Genomic DNA, 24,080 nt, shown 5'->3' with positions numbered 1-24,080 from the left:
GGACGTCCCCTTCTGGGAAGGAAATTCCGCGTCGCCGGGGGCAAATCGATCGTCCGTCGCGACGCGTACTTATAAAAAGGGCGCCGAGCGTATGCCGGCGTCCTTCCAGCGAGATCGAAGCGCGGAAGCTCGACTTGCGCGAGTGACCCGTATAGGGAGCTAAGTCTATTTAATTTAACTACATACCTGTGTAGTATACGTGTAAGTTAAGCGTGTAAGTATTTTAATAAAGACGCGAGAACGCAAGAAGATAAATGTATTTTGTTCCTTTCTCATTTCCCTGATGAGCAACCCGAAACCCAGTGCAAGATATTTTAGTCCTTCCAACGAATCTTCATTTGTTTAAAGAAAAAATTGGATTTTTTTACAAATTCTTTATAATTTTATACGTAATTTATATGTACAAATACATCGGAAATTTTCGGGAAATTTATAAGTGGTACTGATTTTAAGATTTACACTACCGTTCTAATAACTTTTTCTAATAACCCTTAAGAGGAATTTCATCTCGCGCCCCGACCAAAATCTACCCTTACATCGTCATCGATCGGCAAAGTTCAACCCCCCTCGTGCAGATGGTGCCACGTCACGGAGGGGTGGTATTCCGGTACCGGATATACGACGGGAGATGCTCGTATAGGGATCTCACCCTATCGTCGTCATCGTGCGAGCGAATGGCTAGGTGGCACGGTAAGCGACGAAGGGTGAGGAGTGACGAGGCCACGAGGAGGGTGGGTGCAACGAGTAAACCGTTGGGGATGAGGATGAGGCGAAGAGGGAGAGGACGGGCGAGAACGACGTAGTGAGAGGAGTCACGGTTCAGTTGAGGCGCAAGGGTCCTCCGGCTAAGGACTACGGTCCCTGGCAGTCCGGGACATTATGCCAGGCGGCGAGGGGTCCCCGATCAATCTCCTCGACCACCACCATCATCATCGCGCGTCGACCACCGCCACCACGTCCACGTCCACGGCGGACGAGTGCGCGAACGGCGACGATGTCAGAACCGCGTCATCGACGACGAGCACCGGTGCGACCTTCGCCAGCGCGATGACGAGCGCCCTAGCGGGCGACGGTCTCCGTCGCAGAAAGGTCATACACGCGGCCCGCGAGACCCTCGATAAGGGTGAGTCAGGCGCCACTTCTTCGTCCCTTCCCGGTACCATCGCGTTCCTCCGCATCATCGTCGCTTACGAAACCTCACGCAACCACACGTCGCCGCGGATACCATAGTCCCGAATCACTTTTTCGACTTTCTGGTGTACGAATATCGAGATCGATCTTCCTTCCCCGTGATGCCGCCCGATAGGCGGAACGCTCTCTCCGATCCGTTCCTGGCCTCGTTCAACGAAGTAACCGTGGCGGAGCGAACCGACGTGTGTTAATACCGATTTGCGAATCGACTATGTCCCTCGATCGCGTATGCACGCGTATGCACGCGTATGCACCCTCTAATATCGCGATTAAGAGATGGACACCATAAGGTGCGAATTTAGATCTTATAGATCGATTGCCGCATTTAACTTATTATTAACGTATACTCTCTCCCGTAAAAGTATCTGGATATTTTAGAATTCAAATGTTTTTATGTGTATAGTAACGTTTATTTAGCGTATCCTAATTCAACACGTGCGTTAACATAATATTAATTACTAACGTTATCATTAAGCGACACGAAAACATAAATTCGATAAATTCATGCGGTTACTTCCGCATCCTTGCATTTTCGGTATAAACGCTTTCATAGATATATTTCATGTATTTGGTATGCTAGAATCGTTCTCTATTGATGTATCTGCGAACATGACGAAACTCATAAATAATACATAAATTTCGGGGCGGATGAGTTCATGCGGTTTCCGGCGGTACAACGAAATGACACCACGCTCGATTTGCAATGATAAATATCTTTGCAAAAAAAGCATGTTTTATGTTATGTTCATCTCTTTTGATGACCTCGTTGTTTCCAGACCGCCATGTTGCAGTTGCACTTTCGAAATGGTTGCTGTTATGGCATTCATGCGGGTTGCTATATAGGTAAATGTATCGCAGATACACACCGCGATCCTTTCGCGCGATAGAATGTGAAATAGAAGTTATTTCATGTTTAATCGATTAATCGATAACATCTTCCTCAAAATGTCTGTCATAACATACCTGTCGTGAAATTTAAATTTCCTGTTAATCATGTATTACACGTGTACAACGGCAGTACAATGTCAAATTTTAATTTGTTATAGATACTTTTTTCTTCTTCCCTCTAAAATTATAACAAAAATAAAATAAATAAAAATTTTAAAATATGTTAATAATTTATAGAATGGGCGCTTGCGTAGATATTTAATAATAAAAACGTAGATATTTAATAATAAATTTAATACGTTAATGTAATTGTAATATATGTTATTATTAATAATATATTAAATCATTAAATAGAAGGGAAGAGATACTAAATTAATTATTTTTAATAATGATTAAAAATAATCGAACAATTATTCCCTTTTTTTATATGTAGGTAACAAATAATAAAAGAAATAAATTTTAAATATTTTAATCAAGGATAAATTATTTAGTATTTTCCTGAAAATGGTGAAAAACGCTTTGTAATACAAGATTTTTTAATATTTCATGAGTTGTAACTAATTTATTTACCATAAAAATCTGGTTTTATAGAAATAGCTGTAATTCGAGAAATACCGCAGTTCTACTTGGTTCTCATCGCTTCTCCTACGCTTTGCCAATTTTAACATTCGGCGTACTTTATGTGCGCACGGGAATTACGTAAAAATCGCACGTGGACTGAATGCATTATGTACTTGTATGTAATAAAACTAGTACACTGCTCGTTCTGCAGATAACGTCTACAGAATTATATAATTAGTACATATATATAATCTAATTGATAATAGAATCTAAAACAAACTAAATGTATTCGACAAAAGAAGAATACATTAACCCATTAACATTTTATTGATAATTACTGCAAACTTCCAATTTACATAGAAATAAATTGGAAAATTGCATGCAAACCAAAAAAACTCAACTGCGACATCAAATTGGATAAATGTAAAGATATAATATTCATTCTTTAACCTATATAGTAATTTGTTTTTATACATTTTTTTATTTGTGTATACTCAGATTTTTTAAATATTTATGTACAAATTTTTACAAATCTTTAATTTAATTTAATTATATCGCAAAAATCAAATTTGCTTTAAAAAATTCTCTATCTTCCGAAACATTTAGTCAGCACTGAAGACATTTACAATATTATATCTTCGATATGACAAAGTTATATCATTTTACGATAGAACGAAGATCATGATTAATTTAGTTAGCTTAACAACCGTGAAATTTTCACATTTATCAAAGTCCCAAAAACTTAGTAATAAATTTGATTAGCACGAAATCCACACGGGATTAGTTCTGAACTGCGGCTTAACTTCATCGGCCCAAACTTAACTCGAATTCGTTTGACACTTGATGCGGAATTTCCTTAATGTAAATTAATAAAAATATTCTACTTGGTTTTATACATATATTTTTCAATCTCTTATTTTAACCCTAGAATCCATGATTCATTTTTTTGACCTTCTAATCCATGACTGGGGGCAATATCGACCCCACGCTTTATTTGATCGTAAAACCGGTCCTATAGAAATAAAGGGCCTTTAAACCTACATGAATTTCTTCGTTTTTTAATAACGAAGAGAATGGTATACGGTAAATTTAATTTTACTCAAGTTTAGTTAGTGAAAAATCCATTTAAAGACTGAAAAACGCAGAAAATCAGCAAAAACCTCTTTTTTTAAACAAAAATTTGTATCTTTTTTTGTAATCAACCGATTTTAAAAATTCAAACGGGGTTTTAAAGAGGACACATTAGACTATTAGAAAAAAATTGTCATCGCTATGTTCTGTTCAAAAAGTATATTTATTTGGGACTATAAAAATGAAGAAATTCGCAAAGTTGAAATACGGAAAAAGTCGATGAAAAAACCATAAAAAATTGTATTTTAAGTATTATTTCATTTTTATTTGATACAAAATAGTAAAAAATATGAAAAAAATGAAACATTATATCGCCCAGCCATTTTCTGCGAAATGTCAATCTTCTATAGGCAACGGGATTTTTACCGACTAAATTGTGTGATATTTCGTCTTAAATAATATTTATGACTATTTATGCTCAGATTACGTAATAATACATGATATATATTGATTCTAGCAAAAAAATAAAATTAGCTTACCGTGACGAAACTCAAACGGCAAGTCACGACTGGGGTCGATATCGACCCCACGCCCGCTTTGCGACTGTGCTACTTCACTGCTAGCGAACAACTAACGCTGCGCCCGACATAACCCTACTTTTAGAAAGTTGAAATGAATTATGGTTCAGGTCCTGAGTCGATAATGTCACTCGCTAGCTCAGGAGCGTAGTTCAAAGTTCGCCTGGGGTCGAAATCGACCCCAGTATGGATTCTAGGGTTAATAGTATTTAATTTAAATATAGCAATCTTAATCTTAAATCTTGATTTAATTATATCAAATTAATTCAAAGAGGGACTTTAGATCAGACATTTCTATACTGTGCGTTTTTCCAGTTGTTGAATTTTATAAACATTGAAAGGGGGCAACTTCGGTGAAATGGCAAAATTAAAAAAGATTGAAGGATCGCTGGTGTTCTTAGGAAGTACAGCTCTCAGAAGACATAAAAGTTTAGAGGAACGCTTAACGTTTGTTAACGGGAGCGTCGGTTCCAATCGTGCTGCTCGAATACTCGAATACGGCTACTCGACCTGTTTTTGTGTCACATCACAATCGCGCATTGAACCGAATGATGTGACACATTGTACATCATCCGCATTGTGTATTATTCACTGATTACGACTTGAAATAACCTACATGGAGTTTAAAACGAAGAAACGATAATTGATATCACGATTTCAATGCAAGTTTCAGGGATTATACTTCTGGTTTGGTATCCGCAATAAAGCAAAGAATTTGTAACGTTGAGCGATATAGGAATGTCATTGTTCGCAATTCATTTCACTTTTTCATTTATTTGTAAATTATTGTGTAATTTTTTTTTATATCAATTCATCTTTTCCATAAATTTAATTGAGATTTGTATATATAATATTATACTTTTCTTAATTTTATACATTTTTCTTCCGATATTATAAATTTCTTCTTGTTATTCCGGAAGACCTTATAAAAGAGAAAATTTCTCTGATGTACTAGTACCAGACAACTTGTAAGTTAAATCCTCCTCCGTAAAATAAGTAAAGAAAAAGTTTATACAGCGTATATCCTATTGAAGTATACAACTACACTATTAAGAAAATTGCAAAAGAACCTATAGCTTGTATAACATATTTTGAACAAGAGTATCATAATATGTATCGTAATATAATAGACTTTTACTTGGCAATTATGAATTGTAATACAAATGCGATCGTAAAAATGCTTTAATGCAAAATAATATATGGTTTAATAAAGATGCAGCTCTCCTATCGATTCACGCCTTCTATATTAAAGAAAATTTATAATTAATGCCACGTTACTGTAATAAATTCACATTATATTATTATCACGTTAATATTTTATTACAACAAATTTTAAGATACTTTTAAATTGGCTTTATTATATACATTCTAATCTCTTTCTGTCAAATCACTATGTAATATTAATATAGGTATGTATATATTTATAGCAAATTATTTTTGCTATAATTTTATCTTACTTTTTAAAGGCGAGAAATTTAGAAAAAGTCCACGAAACAAGCCGAATGTAGATGCAATATAATAAGTTAGTCCAATCAAAAATTAAAAGAGAAGAGCGAGAGGGCCAATATAAAAAAAAAACTTAATCTTTATACTTAGATTATTTCCAATCTCTCTGAAAAAGATTTTAAAAGATTATAAAATTTGAAATATAAAGATTAATGGTACAATCTTTAATATGAAGATTTATGGTTATTCAAGGTGACGCTAATACAAGAACGATGACTAGGTTAACTATCTAATATGACAGAGTGAAAAGAAGAGAAGGATATCTGAAGATAATCTTACTCCGTTCATACGTAATTTTATTACAAAGCTATTTTATTCCAAACTATATTTGCAAAGCTTTTTCCTCGAGAAAGCGTCACATGGAAAAGCTTTTATAGTTTTATGGATGCGCTGGCACCTTCAAGTCGTTCGCTACCCGATGTCGTCGGACTGCAAGTGTAAACAAGGTGCGTTGACCTCATTCCGAGTATATCAAGTCGATGAAGCATGACTATTCAGTAAAAAAAGTTCTTGGCGCACAAATAGTTGTTTGTAGGCGTGCTTCGTGAGAATAACTTGCCTGTACCAGCTTGCAAAATATATGAAATTTATTAAAGATCTAAGTAGGTGAAGAGATAATAAAAGATAAATATTTGGATCAAAAATTATTTGGACCAAAAGACGTAAATAAAGCTTCTCAATCTGTCATCGCGATAGTTTCCTGTTAACATTTTTCTTGGGGAGATTGTGTACGAAGTAAAAATATACAACACAAAAACAGAAGGCAGAAAAGATCTCCTGACGATTTCGTATAGCTATTATACATCAGACATATGATGACACATGTTGCGGAGATATGCGAGACATGTTGCTAGATATCGCGATGAGACGATCTAATTATTGTTTTGTTTTATAAACAGAATTGCGATATCTAATGCGATCCTGCAAGAATCTGTGATAATAAGATGCAGTAACTCTGAGTTATTTTGTATTTTTCCAACTAAACTTTAAATTATATTAATCCCTCGAAATACATTATCGCATTTGCATCCTTATTTTATGGAAATATCTAAATTTTCATTAGCTTAAAAAAAATAAAGTTAAAATCAGAAAATTGTTATCAAGAAAAGATGTGTATTCTAATCAAGAAATCGATATGGAAAGAATCTATATAATATGTTGTATGCGTATTAATTAATAAAGCGATTTTAAAACACACATGTTTCGCATAATTGCCGCGTAAGATAATATTTTGCCCGAGTGCATCCACGATGCGCGCATCAACGGTGTTAAATTACGTCCTTAACGGAAACGCGCGATTTCTCATTCGAGACGATCGTGTCCATAATTTCCGCGTTTTGTGCAGCACCGTCCGCAGACGAGATGTAGATAGCGTGCAGCGTGCACTCTCCGCGAAAGTATAGATATATATACATATATATCTGTATATATGCGCGGCTGTGACGTAAGAGGGATTCTCACTCCGTTCCCATCCCCCCACCGAAATGAGATGCGGTGGTAGCATTTCAGCGACGATTCATCCAAAGGGATTCGGAATGGGGACCTTCCGAGGCAGCTTAACCACGGCGTATACTCTAGATCTCAGAGGTGCGAATTTCCGACCTGATGGCTCGCGAGTTATTAATTATTCAAATAATTTCGCGCGAGCCCGTGCGTACCAGAGCATTAATAATAATCAAAAGAGCAATAAAACTAACAGAACCTATTAATTTATTTCTAGTACCAAATATTCTACTTGTTAATTATATATATATAATATATATACGTATAATTTGTTTATAAAAAAATATATTTTGTAAACAATTCTTCTAAGCCTCGTGACATGATAATTCATGCAAATATTGGTTTTTCTAGTCCCACTGTAGACCTCAAAACTAGTCTATTCAGAAACATCTTGAGAGATTCTCGAAATACGTGTATTATGTAATATAGTAGAAGAAATTTCTTAGTATTCTCGTATTTCGAGAATCTCTCAAGATCTTTCCGAATAAACTAGTTTTGAGGTCTACAACGGAACTAGAGAAACCAATATTTGCACATAAATTATCATGTCACGAGGCTTAGAAGAACTAATATTTATGCCTTCACACCATGTCACGTGCTAAATTGGAAGTGTATTTTTCCTTTTCATAACATTTATCTATTTAATACATTGTTTTTCTTTTAATTGCATAAAGAATATAAAAATGCAAAAGAAATAAAAAAGATACTATAAGAAGAGATCTCTTGTATAATCATAACTTGATTGCTCTGACATTATCGCACATGGAAACCGTGGATAGTGTTGGTGAAAATCATAAATCAAATTATATTCCTGCACTGACAATGAGAGATAACAGGGTAGAAAATACGGAATAATTCAGGTACGCTTGCATTAGCAATCTCCAACTACTGTTGGAACTCTCTGCCATCATTTACGCTATAATGGCTCTATATATTTTACGAAAAACTTCAAAAATAATAATTTAGTAGAAACAACGATTTAGAGTCTATATCATATAGTGCTATCCTCTTTATAAAATCGCAATTTAACAAAATCTTTATATGTACCTAAACAAATTTAATAAATATAATTTAAAAATAAAATATTACTGTGTTTTGTATGGTACATGATCTTAATTAGGTAATAATTAAAATTTCTGTTAATTATTTAAATGAGAAATAAAAAGTGCAAACTGTGTGAGCATTAATGTCTAATTTTATGTAAAGCAAAAGAGGTAACAAATATTTCATCTTTCTCTAGTAAAAACCTGCTTCTTGTAAACTCAAAATTTAAGCTTTTAACGACAGTGTATACCGATGAGAGCTTTAAAGTTTTGTGGTCGACATAGATGGATGCCCATCTTCACGCCTACGCTAGATACCTTCGAGTTCGCTCAAAGTAATCGCACATACTTTATCTTGTCGACGGATTTTTTGTCATTACACGTTTGTAGGTATACGAGATTAATGGTCGCATCCCTTGCGCAGCGGTATAATTTACCGTTTGGTTTTCGTTACACGTGTCGAGAGAAACCGATTCTTACCACATCAATTGACTTTAACCGTAGTTTAATTGTTTCTCCATCCCTTTTGGCAAACAAGAGAGACAATCAAACTACGACTGAAGTTAACTGACGTCAGAGGAATCAACCCTAACGGCGAAACGTTATTCCTCGGCAATTATTTTTGTACATTTTTTTTTACAAACAAAGGGTGCGTTCCGTTTTACGCATGATGTGTGCATAATGCATCATTTATCCTTGTTGTTCACCGCATGTTAAACAAGGATAAGTGATGCATTATGCGTATCATGCGTGAAACAAAACGCATCCAAAGTGTACAAAACCGAAATATATACGTCATAACGAATATAATCATTTCTTTTATAATCATTATCTTATTAGATTATCCAAATAATGCACCAAATTTTTAAAAATACATTTTTTTCTTTCTTTTATACAAGGCTTATTTGTTCCATGCAAAAATAGCCGCTATCTTTTTATTTTTTTATAGCAACATATAGTTTGTAAAAAATGTAAAAAAAGAAATGCTAATAATGAAAGTTTAAACATATATTTATAACAATTTTATAGCAATATATAGTTTGTAAAAAATGTAAAAAAAGAAATGCTAATAATTAAAGTTTAAACATATTGTATTTATAATACTTGAGAAAATTCGCACGAGAAAAAGAAATTGGCGCGCTCTTTTTCATTAGAAATATACGATACGCGGTTGCTTTTTATTTTGTAACGATTTGTAATATTTTCAATACAAAAACGTATAGCTAATCTATTTAAGGAATCGCCGTTCAATGTTGCAGTGTGCATAAATTTATTTTCTCGATAACATGGTCGAGATACAACCTGAATAATTCGAAGAATAATTTTTAAAAAGGGTATACGCCCACACGAAGCTAAGGCGACTCATGTCAGTTAAAAATAAAAGGAATTACACACCCGTGCCATGTCAATAAATAAAATTGGGAATATTAAATTTTGCAGAAGCCACGCGCGTACTAAGACTTGAAACTTTCATCTCGAAGTTATAATTCTTCGTGCAATCAATAATTATGAATCGACGATGTCATGCCTAAAACTTAAATTTAATATAATCTCAACGGTTACATGTTTCTGTTTGCAGCGTCCCGTCTTTTGAGACGGAAAATACCATGTACAGGCCATTTAATGACCCCCCGCCGCCTATGGATACAAAAGGTTCCTACTCAGGTATGTGTTTTAATTATTATTAAACACACAGTTAAATGGATCGAAAGCAATTTTCATGATAGGCAAGAGTAAAAACTATTAAGTATTCATTCGACATCGTATAGATAACATCATAATTCCGTGAAAGGAAGTCTCGTCGGAAATTCGTATCTTTCAGTCGACATCACAGCAGCGGATGTAAAATGTTATGACTGTCGTTGGAATGTAATAACTAGATTAAATAAGTTATTAATAAAGATGTTTTTGAATATTAAATAATATTCAACGTCAAACTTCGCGAAATATTATTCGATATCAAATTTGGCGAGATATTATTTGGCAAACGTTTTGCTGCACAGACAATACTTCAATTTCAATATTATTTCATAAAGTGGAGAAATTGGCGAGTTTTGTCCAATTACAATTATACTCGAAATAAATTTAATTATAAACTTTATGTGTCAATGTCACGGAATAATTTTACGTAATGCAACACAACGTTATTTACAGGTAAATTATCGATTCCAAACGTTATTAAAGGAGTGAGGTACGCGTCACGTTTCACTTCGGTCATTTTGTACGAGTTTAATGCGCGAATGCTCTTTTATGATAAAAGGCAATGCTAGTTTTCTCGACTGGTAATGTAATATCGTTTATATAATATCCTTTTAACACTCGATTGCTGTGGTCACAGCGATAACGGTAGCCTCTGTGTGTCGCCATTAGCGACAGGTACTCAAGTATCTCTATTTCTTCCTCGTGTACGTGACTATCTTCATCAATCAGGGTCGTTCAATGATATCACCGCAAAAATCTAATCTGATAAAAGAAACACGTTGGCACATATACCTATTAACAAGAATACTAATTCTAAGTTTTATTCTTAAAAACACAAACAAAAAAGTCTCTTCTGTAAATTGGATCATCGAATTGAACATTCTGTGAACAACACTCGTTAAAGATTATGGTATGTAGTTCTGTTTCTACGAAAGTGATAATATCGATCGTCAAGCTATTAGTGGGTACCGAAGAACTTCGCGATGTTTACCCTTTCAAGCTACATTGTTGATTCTATACTATTTGGTTTGTCCTACTATCTCCGTCTTGAATTGCGAATTCGATTTTCATCGTGTTAGCTCGATGGAAAATGAATTTATCTTGAGCATATTATTTTATGAAATATAGAACATTTTTACAATAATTTTAACAATATATTATTTTCAATAAAAGTTTCAAAATTTTCCACTTCTCTCTTTCTCTTTCTCTCTCTTAAAAATGTCATTTAGAGTCATCTGTTCAACTTATGTAAATGCAATAGGTATCGTAATATGCAATATCATCTACAGAATCTGCATATTTGCACGTGATTTGCAAACTAATTGTTTTCATAACGATACTCGTTTCCATTATTTGAGATAACATACATTTTGGAGTACAAATGGAAATTATATAGCATGTATATATTTAAAGAATATTTTTGCGACGCAGTATTTTTTGCAGTAAATAATATTACATATCTCGAATTTTTTCGATCAAATAAGATGAGAAGAGTTATTATCGTTATGCAGTATTAATTTATCTTATATAAATTATATAAAGAAAGGAAGAGAAAAAGAGAAAGAGAATTATTGCTGGCACCATACTATTAAAGTGGATAATTAAGTCAGGATGGTAAGCAATTTCTTGTCCAAAAGGAATTAATTCATCGCGTATATAACTATTTTCCTTTCCTAAATATAATGTCTACTTTTTTCGACTCGCAGTAGTTTCCACGCCTAATCTTAACGCTCGAAAATCAGAATAAGCTGGCTGAAATCCAACTAGTATAGCGCTTGATATTGCCAATTCGCATACAACGATATCCCGATAACACGGCTGACCTAGTAATGCACGTAACTTATTTGGCCACACCACTAGACCCTCGAGTGGTTTTTTTTCAGTCGCGTTGGAGACCATTAATACTTCACGAAACGAAACGTGTAAGACCGTTGAACTATTCTTCGGAAAGCCGTACCTAATGGATTTATGTAGTCGTCCAATAAACTTAATATGCTGTTCCACAATTTTTTCTTTGCGATCCTTACAAATTATTACCGCGCGCGATATAGATGCAGAATAAAAACTTTTTAAATTTATAAAAATTCTTTTTATAAAATGTACTTATTTTTTATTTATTATATTCACGTTAGATGTATATAATAAATATATCTATATAGACATAGAGATTATATATTTAGAGAGATGGATGTTGCAAAATTCAATAACTTTCTGTCACGTAAATCATGCGCAAAAAGCTCAATAATTTGACTTCTTTTAGGAATGCGATGTAGTCATGATGTTCCCCAGCGGGGCGAACGACGAGACCTTGATGTGGCTCCTAGGTCGGCTCCGGGCTGGAACCCCGGGGCTAATAGTTCACGTGCGACATCACGCCTCGTCGGACAGTTACGGGTTTTACATTACGGCACCGTTCAGCGTGTAAGTATCCGTTTCTCGACAGAATATAAGGTACGCTTTAACGAAAATCGCGCGCGCGTAAGAATCAGTCGCATACGTGTAACTCGATCGGCACGCAGTCTGCTCAAGGCAGCCGAGGAGGTGCATCTTCCAAAATCCCTGAGACAGGAATTTGGCGGTGGATTTAAGGAGTTCGTCGGCTCCGAGGCTAACTGCTTCGAAGGTAGCGACGACGAGATCCGATTCTTCACTACGCAGGAAAGGCAGTCCCTTGTTCTGCACCTACTTCACACCCTGAGGGCCGGCCCTCAGGATCTCCACAGTTTACCCGGTCTTAAGATGGTGGAGGGTCAAGCGATTATCCCAAAGTGCATTTCATCCGGTATTATTTCTCAGGTGCGATATATGCGTATGTTGATTTGACCGTGCCCCGTTCGCCCCTCCTTCGACGAGACGAGATTCAAGGAATCTCATCTCGTCGAAGGGGAGATCCGTGACGCGACTCTACTTTCATCAGGTCTTCCCTCTTCACGAATTACCCGCGTTAGAGAAACTGCAACGGAGTTGGGTCCGCGCGTTCCTCAGCCCTCAACCGTTGGATGATATTTGTAAATACTTCGGGGTGAAAATCACCATGTACTTCGCCTGGCTCGGCCACTACACCACCGCTTTGATCGTTCCAGCTGCAGTGGGTGTCATATACTGGGTACGTACAAGTCTCACGTATCGCTAGTCAAGCAACGAGTATAGAGCAAGTGTGTATAATATATCTTGTTTATTTAATAAACCGAATAAAACGAAACTAATGACAAATTTGGATGTAAAATAAACCGGATTCTCAGACAACGGAATGCTCCGAGATTCAGAGGTAAGCAAAAATAAGTAACAATCGAATCCCGACTGTTTAGGTCGGCATCATCGGTAGGAACCAAGCGGTGGAGGACGTGGCGTACGTTCTGTTTTCGGTGTTCAACGTGATATGGGCTACCGTATACCTAGAGACGTGGAAAAGGAGGGGCGCGGAATTGGCGTACAGGTGGGGCACTTTGGATCAGAGGGACGATTTATTGGTCGAGCCTAGACCTCTGTTTACAGTAAGAACCTTTCCAACATTTTTAAGCCTTAGCACGCCGATGTCGGCATATGGTAACGTCGTAGTGTGCTACTCCAGCGTCTAAAGTTACACAGCGAATAGAATAGGCTTTTTTGTTACGCCGTACAAGTGAAAATATAGAGGATATACGCGACGGATTTTTGACAAAAGTCCACTTGTAAAGCCCGTTCGAGAGGTTTGATCAATTTAATCAATTCAATCCTAACTGTGTTCAGGGAACTTTGGAAGTTTCACCAGTGACGGGTAGGCTGGAACCGACGTATCCCAGGTGGCGAAGAAACATGTTTCGATACTTAGTGAGCGTTCCTATTATCGCAATCTGTTTACTCTTCGTCTTCATCGTTATGATTCTGAGTTTTCAGATACAGGCACGTATAAGTGTGTTGCACAGTTTTTAATCGTAAAAAAGTTTAAATTGATTATAGGGAAATGATTATATTATAAGATCGTTTAAAGACTTGTTTCCTATTATCTAAATCAAAAACTTATAAGTACAAATAGCAAAAATATTTATTTTTTGTCACTTTGACTTATTTATGCTGAATATATGTTTAGAATATATAAATGTACAATTTATGTGCACTCATTTTTCAAAGAAAAATAAAGTTTAAAAAAGTTAAAAAAATTGTGAAATTTATATTACTATAAATATATAACTCTTCGACTTGTTTGACTTTGCAAAATTACAGGATTGGTGGGACGCGCATCTTGAATCTGGCGGCTATGGATTCTGGCTTAGTTACGTGCCAAAGGTGTTACTCGCGGTGGTGATTGCATTAATGGACGAAGCGTACTTCAAAGTCGCGGTGTGGTTAAATGATTTGGGTATGTATCCCAATGATAATCGAGTCCCTGTATTTTACACTTTCTCTTTCTTTTCTTTCCTTCCCCCTCTCTCACTCTCTCTCTCTTATACTCTCTCTTTTTCACACACACTCTCTCTCTTTCTATCTCTCTTCCTCTCTTTCTTTCGACATAATCGTATCTCCGTGCGATTCAAAATACGAACAATTGCCATTTGCCGACTTTTTCGCATCGATATGTGTATTCTACGGTACACTGTGCACGTCTAGTTCAAAAGCATAGCATATACTTTCGATAATTTTTCCACGGCTTAGCTTCTTCTAGAGAATAATTGAAAGATTATGTAACAAGAACATCATACATTTACATGAGAGATTGTTGCTCTGTTTTTTTTTTATGTGGTTAAACCCGTGACATACTATATATAGATACAGTTTCGTTATCATTTAAGTTTTGGAGAGCGTTCATGGTGCGGTAGATAGTATTTGTGATTTTTGTGTGTTGGACGCAGAAAACTATCGACTAGACACCGAGTACGAGAATCATCTGATCTACAAAGTGGCACTGGTAATAAGAAGAACTCTCCATTTTCAACGAATAGAATATAAATGTTGTGCTAAACGTTGTACACATGTCCTCCTCTAATTAAACGCAATAAATAGTATTTATCATTTTTTACTTATGTTATCACATACAATATTTTGACGGTATGCCATGAATCGAATTAAAAAAACTTTGTCAATAGCTATTTATAATACACGAAATGACGTAATTTTAATTTGCTTGAATCGCTTAACTTCACAACTATTATTATTAATCGTTTTATGCAATTTATTTTTTAATCAAGAATTAATTCTGCATTGATCCTCGAAATAAAATGTAACATTATATTCAAAGAAGTGTAGCAGCTTTATAATATTCTGCGTGCTGTGGTATAATTACTAAACTATACTCACTTCTTTATTCACAAAAATTCATTGGATGTACAATGTTATTGTATAAATAAAGAAGTTTTCTTCTAAAAAAAAATCTTGTAGAAATATAATTTTTAATCTCAAGTTATTCTGTCATAATTATTTTTACACAATATATTTGAATTTTGAATAAACATAATAAATTCTATGTAAAATATAAATAAAATATACAATACTTAAAATAAAATAAACATTAGATTTCTAAACTACTTGTTCACTTATTATAAAATTCTTTATAATTAAAAATAAAAGTAATTTCTTTAATTCGGTCAATTTTATTCAATCACATTAATCTGCGATTCACACAAATGAGCTTACACAATTACTCTAAATTAATTGAAAACTAACGGCAATGTTTAAAGAAAATAATCGTATATTAGAGATGGACATTTTGAAAAATACAATATAGACTTCAAGCTTTTTATTTTAAAGCAGATGTGCCTGCTCTGGCTGTCTCTGTCGCTGCATGAACATTCTTTTCGCAAACGAACACTTTTTTGCTTACGCTTAATAATCTTATACATCACAGGCCTTCGTAATCGCGCTTTTGTGTACCTTTTGTACATATGGTGTATGTGTGCTAACGCCACTGCGATCTTCAGATAATCTGCAACAACTATCCTACATTTCAGTTTCAGTTTGTTAACTCCTTCCTATCGCTGTTTTACATCGCCTTCTATCTTCAAGATCAAGAGAGACTCAAGGAGGTGAGAATCTCTATCTCCCCCGCGATGTATTACAACCACATGAGAATATAAATTTCCGTTTCAGCAATTGGCGGCTCTGCTCATAGCTCGCCAGGTAATTGGAAATCTGAAGGAATCCGCGGTGCCGTATCTGGTCGAACAACTACGACTGGCGCGGCTAAGCTTCGAGCTGTTCGGGGCCCTGAGTCCCAGCGAGGCGAGGCCACCCCCCGGCCAGGAGGGCGAGGAGATACAAGGCGGTAAGGACAACGAGGAGAAGGACGAACGACCTGACAGCGGCAAATCGAAGCAACCGCGGAACGTCAGCCAGGCAGAACTGGAGAGTTCCCTCTACAGAGTAGGGCATCCCACTAATTCTCTACTTAGTGACGTTACGTTCAAGGTTTGGTCTAGATTTAGCCAATAGCTCTTTCGTTTTTCTGGGAGCACTATGCCGCACACGCATATACGCACGACTTTCGAAGCGCTCGCAATCGAAAACGCAATGTGTACAAAAATAAAGAAGACTATAGAGATGCGTCTCTCTATCGAGATTACGCTTGATAGGTGCTTCAGTTGTCTTGTCAAGGTCTCTCTCCTTGAACAGGTCTCGAGGGTGTCGTACGAGATTGCGAGTGAATCGAACGCGTCGTATCATAGATCGACCCATTTATCTCGCCTCTATGATCTTTCCGTCCTTTCTTTCCGCTCAGACTGCACTCTGCGCATTCTATCGCATGACAATTGAGCCGAACTATTAATAGTAATGTCAATGCCGTGTTGCGTTTGTTGGTCGTTTCTTTTTGCAGAATTTTAATGATTTTTTCCCGTTTCACACCCATTCCACCGACGACGCACAGGTATCCACCAGGAAGGTAATATCACACACTCATCCTATCATTAAAGACCAATCCTTTCTGTCATGAATAATTGCGATTTTTCTTAAAAATGCAAACTGCATAATTTTTACTAATTAAACTATTTTACATTTGATTGTTATAGCAATGTTATACATTTGATCAAAATATTAAATTTTATATAATTTTATATAAAATCCAAAAATTTTACGTTGTTTTGGCTTGTTAGAAAAAAGTTTATTCAGCTCTAAGTAACTCTTAGAGCCAACTCTTTAGATAGAATGTCGGAATATTTCCGACTATATTTTTCAAATATCACGTAAGTTTCAAATTATGCAGCGTGACCGAAAGGAATAAACAGAGTTCTCACGGCTTATCACGCAGAGCCCACCCTCATGTTTTCAATTTTCGTCTTGCCAAAATTTAATTTACTTTAAATGCACGTGGATCCACGACCAAGATAAGTTATTGAGTGTTTTAATTATTCAAAGATAAACACTGAATATATACACTTTATTAGCATCGTGTTAGACATTTTTATTAAGTCAATAATATTAAATAAACTTGCATTACTTATTTCATTGCCAAATATTGACAGGTTAGTTTAAAAGTTCTTCTACATATAATTATTTAACCCTTAAATGCCACCCGGGGTCCAGCGGACCCCAGACCCTTTACAATGATATATTTTCAAATGTTCCCCCCAAAAATGGACCTCATGCTCGGCATGCTCCCATTGATGATAGTTGAGTGATTGATCTACTCGGTTGTACACTTAGCAGTACTCAGTTTACTTAATTTTTTATACTATGTTGAAATTGAAATTTTAACAATATAAGCATTTTATTCTCTTTTCTAAGCCTTGAACAACATTGAAAATAATTTTCATAACTAAATATCAAAAAATCAATGAGTAAGGAGACATTTTTCATGCTGGGGTCTTTTAGACTCCATGTGTCATTTACGAGATTCTTGAGAGGTGTGGCATTTAAGGGTTAAATATATACAATAGAATTAGCAAATTGTGATTTTTTAAGCATTTAATAGCTATAAAGATATATAAATATGTAGAAAGTGTCTTTATACTTATACATTTTATATATGTATAAACCAGATAATAAAATAATTACGTTTCTATTTATAGCAGGGTAAAAAACGTGCTAAAAATATATGTATAAATTTATATAATGTAATATATAAGAATATATAAATGTATATATAAATTTATATATAGTTTAATAAGAATATCTTTAAGTAAGTTTTGTAATTTATAGACAATCTTTCAACAATCTTCTTGCAACAAAATTCTTGCAACAATCACGAAGATGTTTTGTGTGAGATCTTAATAAATAATTATCAATTTGCAGTATGACGGGGCGTTTTCAGAGCATCTGGAAATGTTATCGCAACTGGGATACGTCTGTCTTTTCTCTTCCGCATTTCCGTTGGCTGCGATGGCCGCTTTACTTGGGAATTTGCTCGAATTGCGCGGCGACGCGTTCAAACTGTGTTTCGTACTTCAACGACCTTTCGGGCGTAGGGTCTCGAATATCGGCACATGGCAGGTAAGTGAAGAACGATTTCCGAAAACTCATAATGTACGCGAGTGTGAATTTCAGAATAAATTTAGCCAACAAAATAATTAAAAAAAAATTTTAATAAATATTTATCACATCTGATTTTATAAATTAATTATTTATTTTTATGTTGTATTAATTATTCATCTACTTCTCTTTACAGAAAGCGCTCAAAATGAGCACTTTAGGTTCCAATAGAAACTCTTACAATATCATTAATCTCTATTAAAAAGTCGTTATTGCAGTTATCGCAACAGAAGTAAAATATTGAGTGAGAAATAATTATAATTTAAAAAATCAAAGTTAAATAGAATATATTCCTTCTTTTATTTTTGCGTGCTAAATCCATCTGCGAAGTTAAATTTAAAAAATACATTGCGCGTAGATTAAAAATATAGTTCAACCAATACAAGCTTAATTTTGCAACTTTGTTAGAACGCCATGGAGGCGATGGGCTTGGTCGCTATTTTGGTAAACTGCGCCCTAATCGGACTGAGCGGGCAGGTACAACGAATGTTTCCGGAGATGTCAGCAACGCAAACGATTTTACTAATCGTGGCACTGGAGCACATAATGTTCGCTATTCGATTTGTGATTATTTGCGCGATTCCCGATATACCTCATTGGGTCGCCACCGAGATGGCTAAAGTGGAATTCTTAAGACGTGAGGCGGTCCGAAGGCTATCCTCGACTCCGTCACCAGAACAACAACCAACGACAGTGATAGGTACATAATTCATCTTTACGTGATGCTCAACTCAATGTATACTATCTGCCTATCACCTAACATACTAATCGAAGCTATTCTATACGACTTCTTCGAGAAAATTAAAATATCTTTGTATCCCAATTTCATCTTCCCCGATCCAGTGGCCATTGACTACCTGTCCAGTATCCTGCGATAGTTCGCCAATGATCTCCGCGCACTTATCAGCAAGAAAGTGTTAATCGCTTTGCCTGTCGCATTGCATCCTTTCCTCCTACCTGCTATTAATTTCGCTCGAACTCAGGGAGATTCGTGGTGAGTCCAGCAGACGGAGAGAGCGAAGAGCAGCACTTGCTTTCCGACCGCACCGGCTACCCGACTATGTCCAGCCGTGCGGACACGCCGACCCTGGCCTCCACCGCCCATACGCCAAGCGGGCCGACAACGCCGAGCGCCGCGTCCGCGTCGGTGCCGAGGATCGCGGAAACACCACCCATGGCCGGGACCCCCAGCGGTGGAAGCAGCAGCGAGACCAGCCCGTTCCTACCCGAGGGCAATTCCAACGTCACCCGGGACATTCGTAACACGCCGAGATGTTCTATACCCGGAGGCGAACGAGGTTCGGTTTTCCAAACGCGCATGAAAGATTTTATATGAGAAAAGTTTATGTAACGCTCAAATCACTTTAATGTAATTAACATGTTGCTCTGCCACCGTGGTTATCTTATTAATTATTTTTTTTTAATATTTAAAACATAAAAACAATAAATGTCATCTAATACAAAATTTTGAATAATAAAAATAGTTAAATAACAATGTAAAGTAAAAAGTGTGCTAATCAAAATAATTAATATAATTTTTATTTTTAATCATTACGGAATATTTTACCATTATATACTTATGATGAGAATTCTGTTGTGTACGATAAAATATATGAAACTCGCTAAGCAGATGACATGTTAATATCTATCACAAAAATTCTGAATCGAGGATCACGCAAAAGACCTCATCAAGCGGATAAATATTCGCGTTGATGAGAAGTTTCTCAATAGGAAGACGCTCGAGGGAGTGGTTGATGAGCAACGAACCGGAGGCGTCTGGTACCAACGATCAGTTTGGCCATCATCTGACCATCGGACCACACGGCGGCGTCGATTGGGTACGTCGATTAGGTCTGGAGCCAGGTGCACGAAAATCGAGCGACTCCGAAATTACTGGTGCCGCTGCGGTAAGCGGACGGGAGGAGGAATTAACTTTGCATAGGTCAACCGATTGCATCGTTTCCAAAGAACTCGCATCCTCCTCAGATAGCGATCTCCTCAGGTACAAGGAATAAGATATACGCGGTTTTTCTGTGATAAAATATGCGCTCTGATTGCACATTTATCTGATCAAAAACCTTGAATATTTTCTTTGTTCTTAATATAAAGATATTTTTTATATACATTAATTTTTTTAATAGCTCGTTCTTGTTCCTTATATTTCGATGATAATATATTAGTATCCTACTTAAAGATCGGCACCGCCGTGGGCGGTGGCTCATAGGAACCAGAAGTTCCGCTTCTCGCCCGAAAAGGAAAAAGCGCGCGAGAAGACGGAGAAGCAGCAATACCACCAGCAACAGCAACAGCAACAGCAACAGCAACAGCAACAGCAACAGCAACAACAGCAACAGCAGCAGCAACAGCAGCAACAGCAGCAGCATCATCAGCGGGAAACGCACGAACATCGCGAACGGCAGTCCCATATCGCCGAAAAAGAGAAGGACTCGAGCGGGCTGTCGGACTCCAGTAAGACTATCTCGAGTCAGGAGGAGGAGAAACCGTCGAAGGAGGACCGGGAGGCGAAGAAGACGCGCGTGAAGCAAAGCCTAATGAAACGGGCGCGCTCGGTGGCGATCTTTTCGCTAAAGCTGAAGGAACGCCGCGCACGGGAGGCCGAGCTTAAGGCCAAGGAGGCGGAAAGGGAGGCCAGGTGGCAACAGCCGCAATCGTGCGTCGGCGGTGAGCTCTCGTGCATCCCCATAGAAAAGCTTATCTCCGTGGACGACATCGCGGCCATGGAAATGCGCCGGCCGAATCATTAGCCGCTTGACGACTTGTTTTTCTTAACACTTTTGTTTCCACGCTACCGTAGAGAGTCGTTCGCGTACCGCGACACGCGCGGGTTTGCGCAACCGACGGTGAGATCACGTTCTCCGCGTTAATTGAATCGCGACGAAGAGAGAGAAAGATCCCGACGGCCGCGTGCAGGTACCGCGTTACCGAACGAGAAAGAAAGGCGCACAATTAACGAATCATCGCAGAAAAAACACACAAGGATCCTATAGGTGATATTCCGTAGAAACTACTCCCGATACCGCTCTCTAAGCTCAGGGCATCGAACCGCGGTCTCCGGCTCGGTTCGGTTCCGGAAGTGACCACGCGTGACATATTTTCGATGGATCTATATGCAGGTATAATGGCAACGTCCCGCGATGAGGATTGAAAATCCTCAAACACGGATTCGCGCGGTTTTAGACGACATCGCGGATAATAACATGAAGTTGTAAAAATGACTATTGCTTCTTCGAAAAGATAAAAATAAAAATGTCGCTAATTTGTGGCGAAATAATTTCACGGAACGGGAGATTACAGAGTATTGAATTTAACAGACAGAAAAGCAAAAAGACGCAAATTTTACCGATTCCAAAAAAACTTATGCAATAATTTTAACGAAAAAGAAACTTATATCACTAATTTTAAATACCTGAAAGTGCATTGCTTTATATATGTTAATTTTAAGAACTTCTTGAACTCCAATTTTTGCGGAGATTTTTATTGTAAATAATTATAAATAGATTATCCTCTCGAAACACACGTGCATATTGACGGCTGAAATTAATCCATGGAAATTAATCGTGTAAAATTCTTGTATTATAAATTTTTCTCCGAAATGCTTCAACGCGCAGTTCCGAAACCGAACGTATCCATTTCGATAATTCTAATTTTACTTCGATTCGATGCTCTGCTAAATAGCACATTTTCTTAGCTTAGATCGCTCGACACCGTAGATCGATCGTTGAGCTTCCAATTGTTCCGTTCGTGCCGTAAGTATTCTACGCCGAAATTAGATTATCCTCGACTGTGCTCCATAACGCGCGTGTAATGGAATCCCGATGGTGCAGTCGCACGCAACGATCCGATCCCGTCGCGGTGAAATAAGTTATACCGGAAACCGGCTGGAATAGTCACGAAGGTCCTCTCGGACAAGATTTGTAAAGTATATCCGGTTACACTCTCGCTGAACAGCGAGCCGCCGAGTATAGGCGTGAAACTCAACGAAAAAACTTGGAGGAGGGAACTTTGTTGTTGTTGCGGTAATAAATTGTTAATTAATCTATAAAACTTTAGGCATTAATGGATTAAACGAACTTTTTGCTAAATAGATCTCTACGAAGGCATATCATATTGTCGAGACCATCCGCGTCGTCACCGTCGCCTCTCAAAGTTTCACGTCTTCGTCCCTAAGATCGGACGCACACGCGTGGGATGCAAGATGAGTTCGCGGCCACGTGAAACTCACCGGCGATGAGATTAGAGTCAAAGACAGAGCGTATGGTGCACGCAAAGCTCTTCGTCCAGACACGAGTTACAGGATCTAGTGATCGTTTTTGTATATAGCGAAAAATGTTATGCAGAAATTGTAAAATCGATTTCCATGGCCTAGCCTCATGTCCCCGTCCGCGGCTGAACTTTAGCGCAGAGTTGTTGAGTATTACACACAAGTACACGCTCATATACATACACATACATACAAAAGAAACACAGATACATGACATTTTATTACATTTACCAATATTGCTAGCTTAGTATTAATTAACCATTATATGCATCCACATTAAGCACTGTTGAGCAAACCGATAATCGCGTTGTACGTAGCGTACTCTTCGCCACTCTTCGGAAACATTGCGAGACACAAGTGCATTAGATGCAAAAATTGATAGATTAGCCGCTTTTCGTAAAGGCAGGTCGGAATAAATTCAGCCGGAAGCATCTGTGTTTGTTAGATGTTTTGTATAAAACACGAGAATTGAGCCAATAAAAATATTCTACAAAATACTAATTGCGTTCTTCTTCCCTTCGTTCCCGAAAATAATACACAAATAACTTTAAAATTTTAGTTATTTAAGTCATAAAATAATAAAAATTAGCTTTCCAAAACTTGCAGATATTTAAAAAAGTTTCGATAATATTTATCAAATATTTCCTAGTTATATTTAATTTTAGATTCTTGATTGAATCATCGAAATGCAAAAGATCACGAGATGACAATAGATGATAAGATGATCATTGATAGAACGATTGAGATTTTTTATTTGTAAATGATTTTTTCTTACAGCAACCTGCGACTAAATTATCAGCATAAAAAATTACTTTTTTTAAAAAGTTTAAAAAGTGCTAAGTGTCCGCGCCCGTCAAGATAGTTGTTATGTGAAACAATGTGGTTTCAATCTATTTTTGTTATAAAAGTAGTAATAATTGCGTCAACCGAGCATGAGTTACATATCATAAAATGTGTATAAACCAAGTTGCTTTCTTTTTTTATTTATTTCAGCAACTTTAACAAAAACTAATTATTTCAATAATTTTTTCTAATATATATAAAACTAATTATTTTTATTAAGATCCAACTCTAATACAAGTATTTTCTTCTAATTTCTATTATCTATAAGGAAAAAACTTTACTTTGATATTTTTTTAAAAAAAATTTTAGTTTTTTTTAGTATATTTGAAACAAATAATAATTTAATAACATTAATACATTCAGGTTCTCCTTTTGATTCTATTAATGTCATTTTTATTGTTAAATGAACTATTAAACTATTTCGCATTCTCTCTTTATACGTGTACCAGTGCGAGTGTAACCTCAAGCACATTA

At 36.5% G+C, this 24,080-nt stretch overlaps 1 protein-coding gene across 3 annotated transcripts; it reads left to right on the top strand.

Annotated features, from left to right (window-relative positions):
* The first annotated feature begins 775 nt into the window (after window positions 1-775).
* On the top strand, window positions 776-23,088 carry LOC112453691 (anoctamin-8-like). Of its 3 annotated transcripts, none has more exons than XM_025014579.1 (16): window positions 776-1,123; window positions 9,921-10,006; window positions 12,303-12,463; window positions 12,562-12,838; window positions 12,960-13,148; window positions 13,351-13,536; window positions 13,772-13,924; window positions 14,246-14,381; window positions 14,872-14,927; window positions 15,967-16,041; window positions 16,106-16,423; window positions 18,245-18,442; window positions 18,890-19,181; window positions 19,486-19,779; window positions 20,213-20,483; window positions 20,676-23,088. In XM_025014579.1, exons 1-16 carry the CDS (start codon window positions 880-882, stop codon window positions 21,244-21,246), a joined length of 3,507 nt encoding a protein of 1,168 aa, XP_024870347.1. In that variant the 5' UTR covers window positions 776-879; the 3' UTR covers window positions 21,247-23,088. The 3 variants fall into 3 exon arrangements, with proteins under 3 accessions (XP_024870347.1, XP_024870346.1, XP_024870348.1); XM_025014578.1 differs by having other exon boundaries at window positions 19,465-19,779; XM_025014580.1 differs by having other exon boundaries at window positions 777-1,123; window positions 16,106-16,378; window positions 19,465-19,779.
* Window positions 23,089-24,080: the final 992 nt, after the last annotated feature.

This window comes from Temnothorax curvispinosus, unplaced genomic scaffold (assembly GCF_003070985.1).
Source record: "Temnothorax curvispinosus isolate PA1 unplaced genomic scaffold, ASM307098v1 QBEX01004614.1, whole genome shotgun sequence".
Classification (NCBI taxonomy): domain Eukaryota; kingdom Metazoa; phylum Arthropoda; class Insecta; order Hymenoptera; family Formicidae; genus Temnothorax; species Temnothorax curvispinosus.
Note: the sequence above shows the minus strand (reverse complement) of the source record. Positions and strands in the feature narration are given on the sequence as shown.

Excerpts from the sequence above, each read along its gene's own strand:
- LOC112453691 (XM_025014578.1), top strand. The coding sequence starts at position 880 with ATGCCAGGCGGCGAGGGGTCCCCGATCAATCTCCTCGACCACCACCAT. Across the intron at positions 13,537-13,771 it reads AGCCTAGACCTCTGTTTACA|GGAACTTTGGAAGTTTCACC; the intron begins GTAAGAACCTTT and ends AACTGTGTTCAG. Across the intron at positions 18,443-18,889 it reads CGAATATCGGCACATGGCAG|AACGCCATGGAGGCGATGGG; the intron begins GTAAGTGAAGAA and ends CAACTTTGTTAG.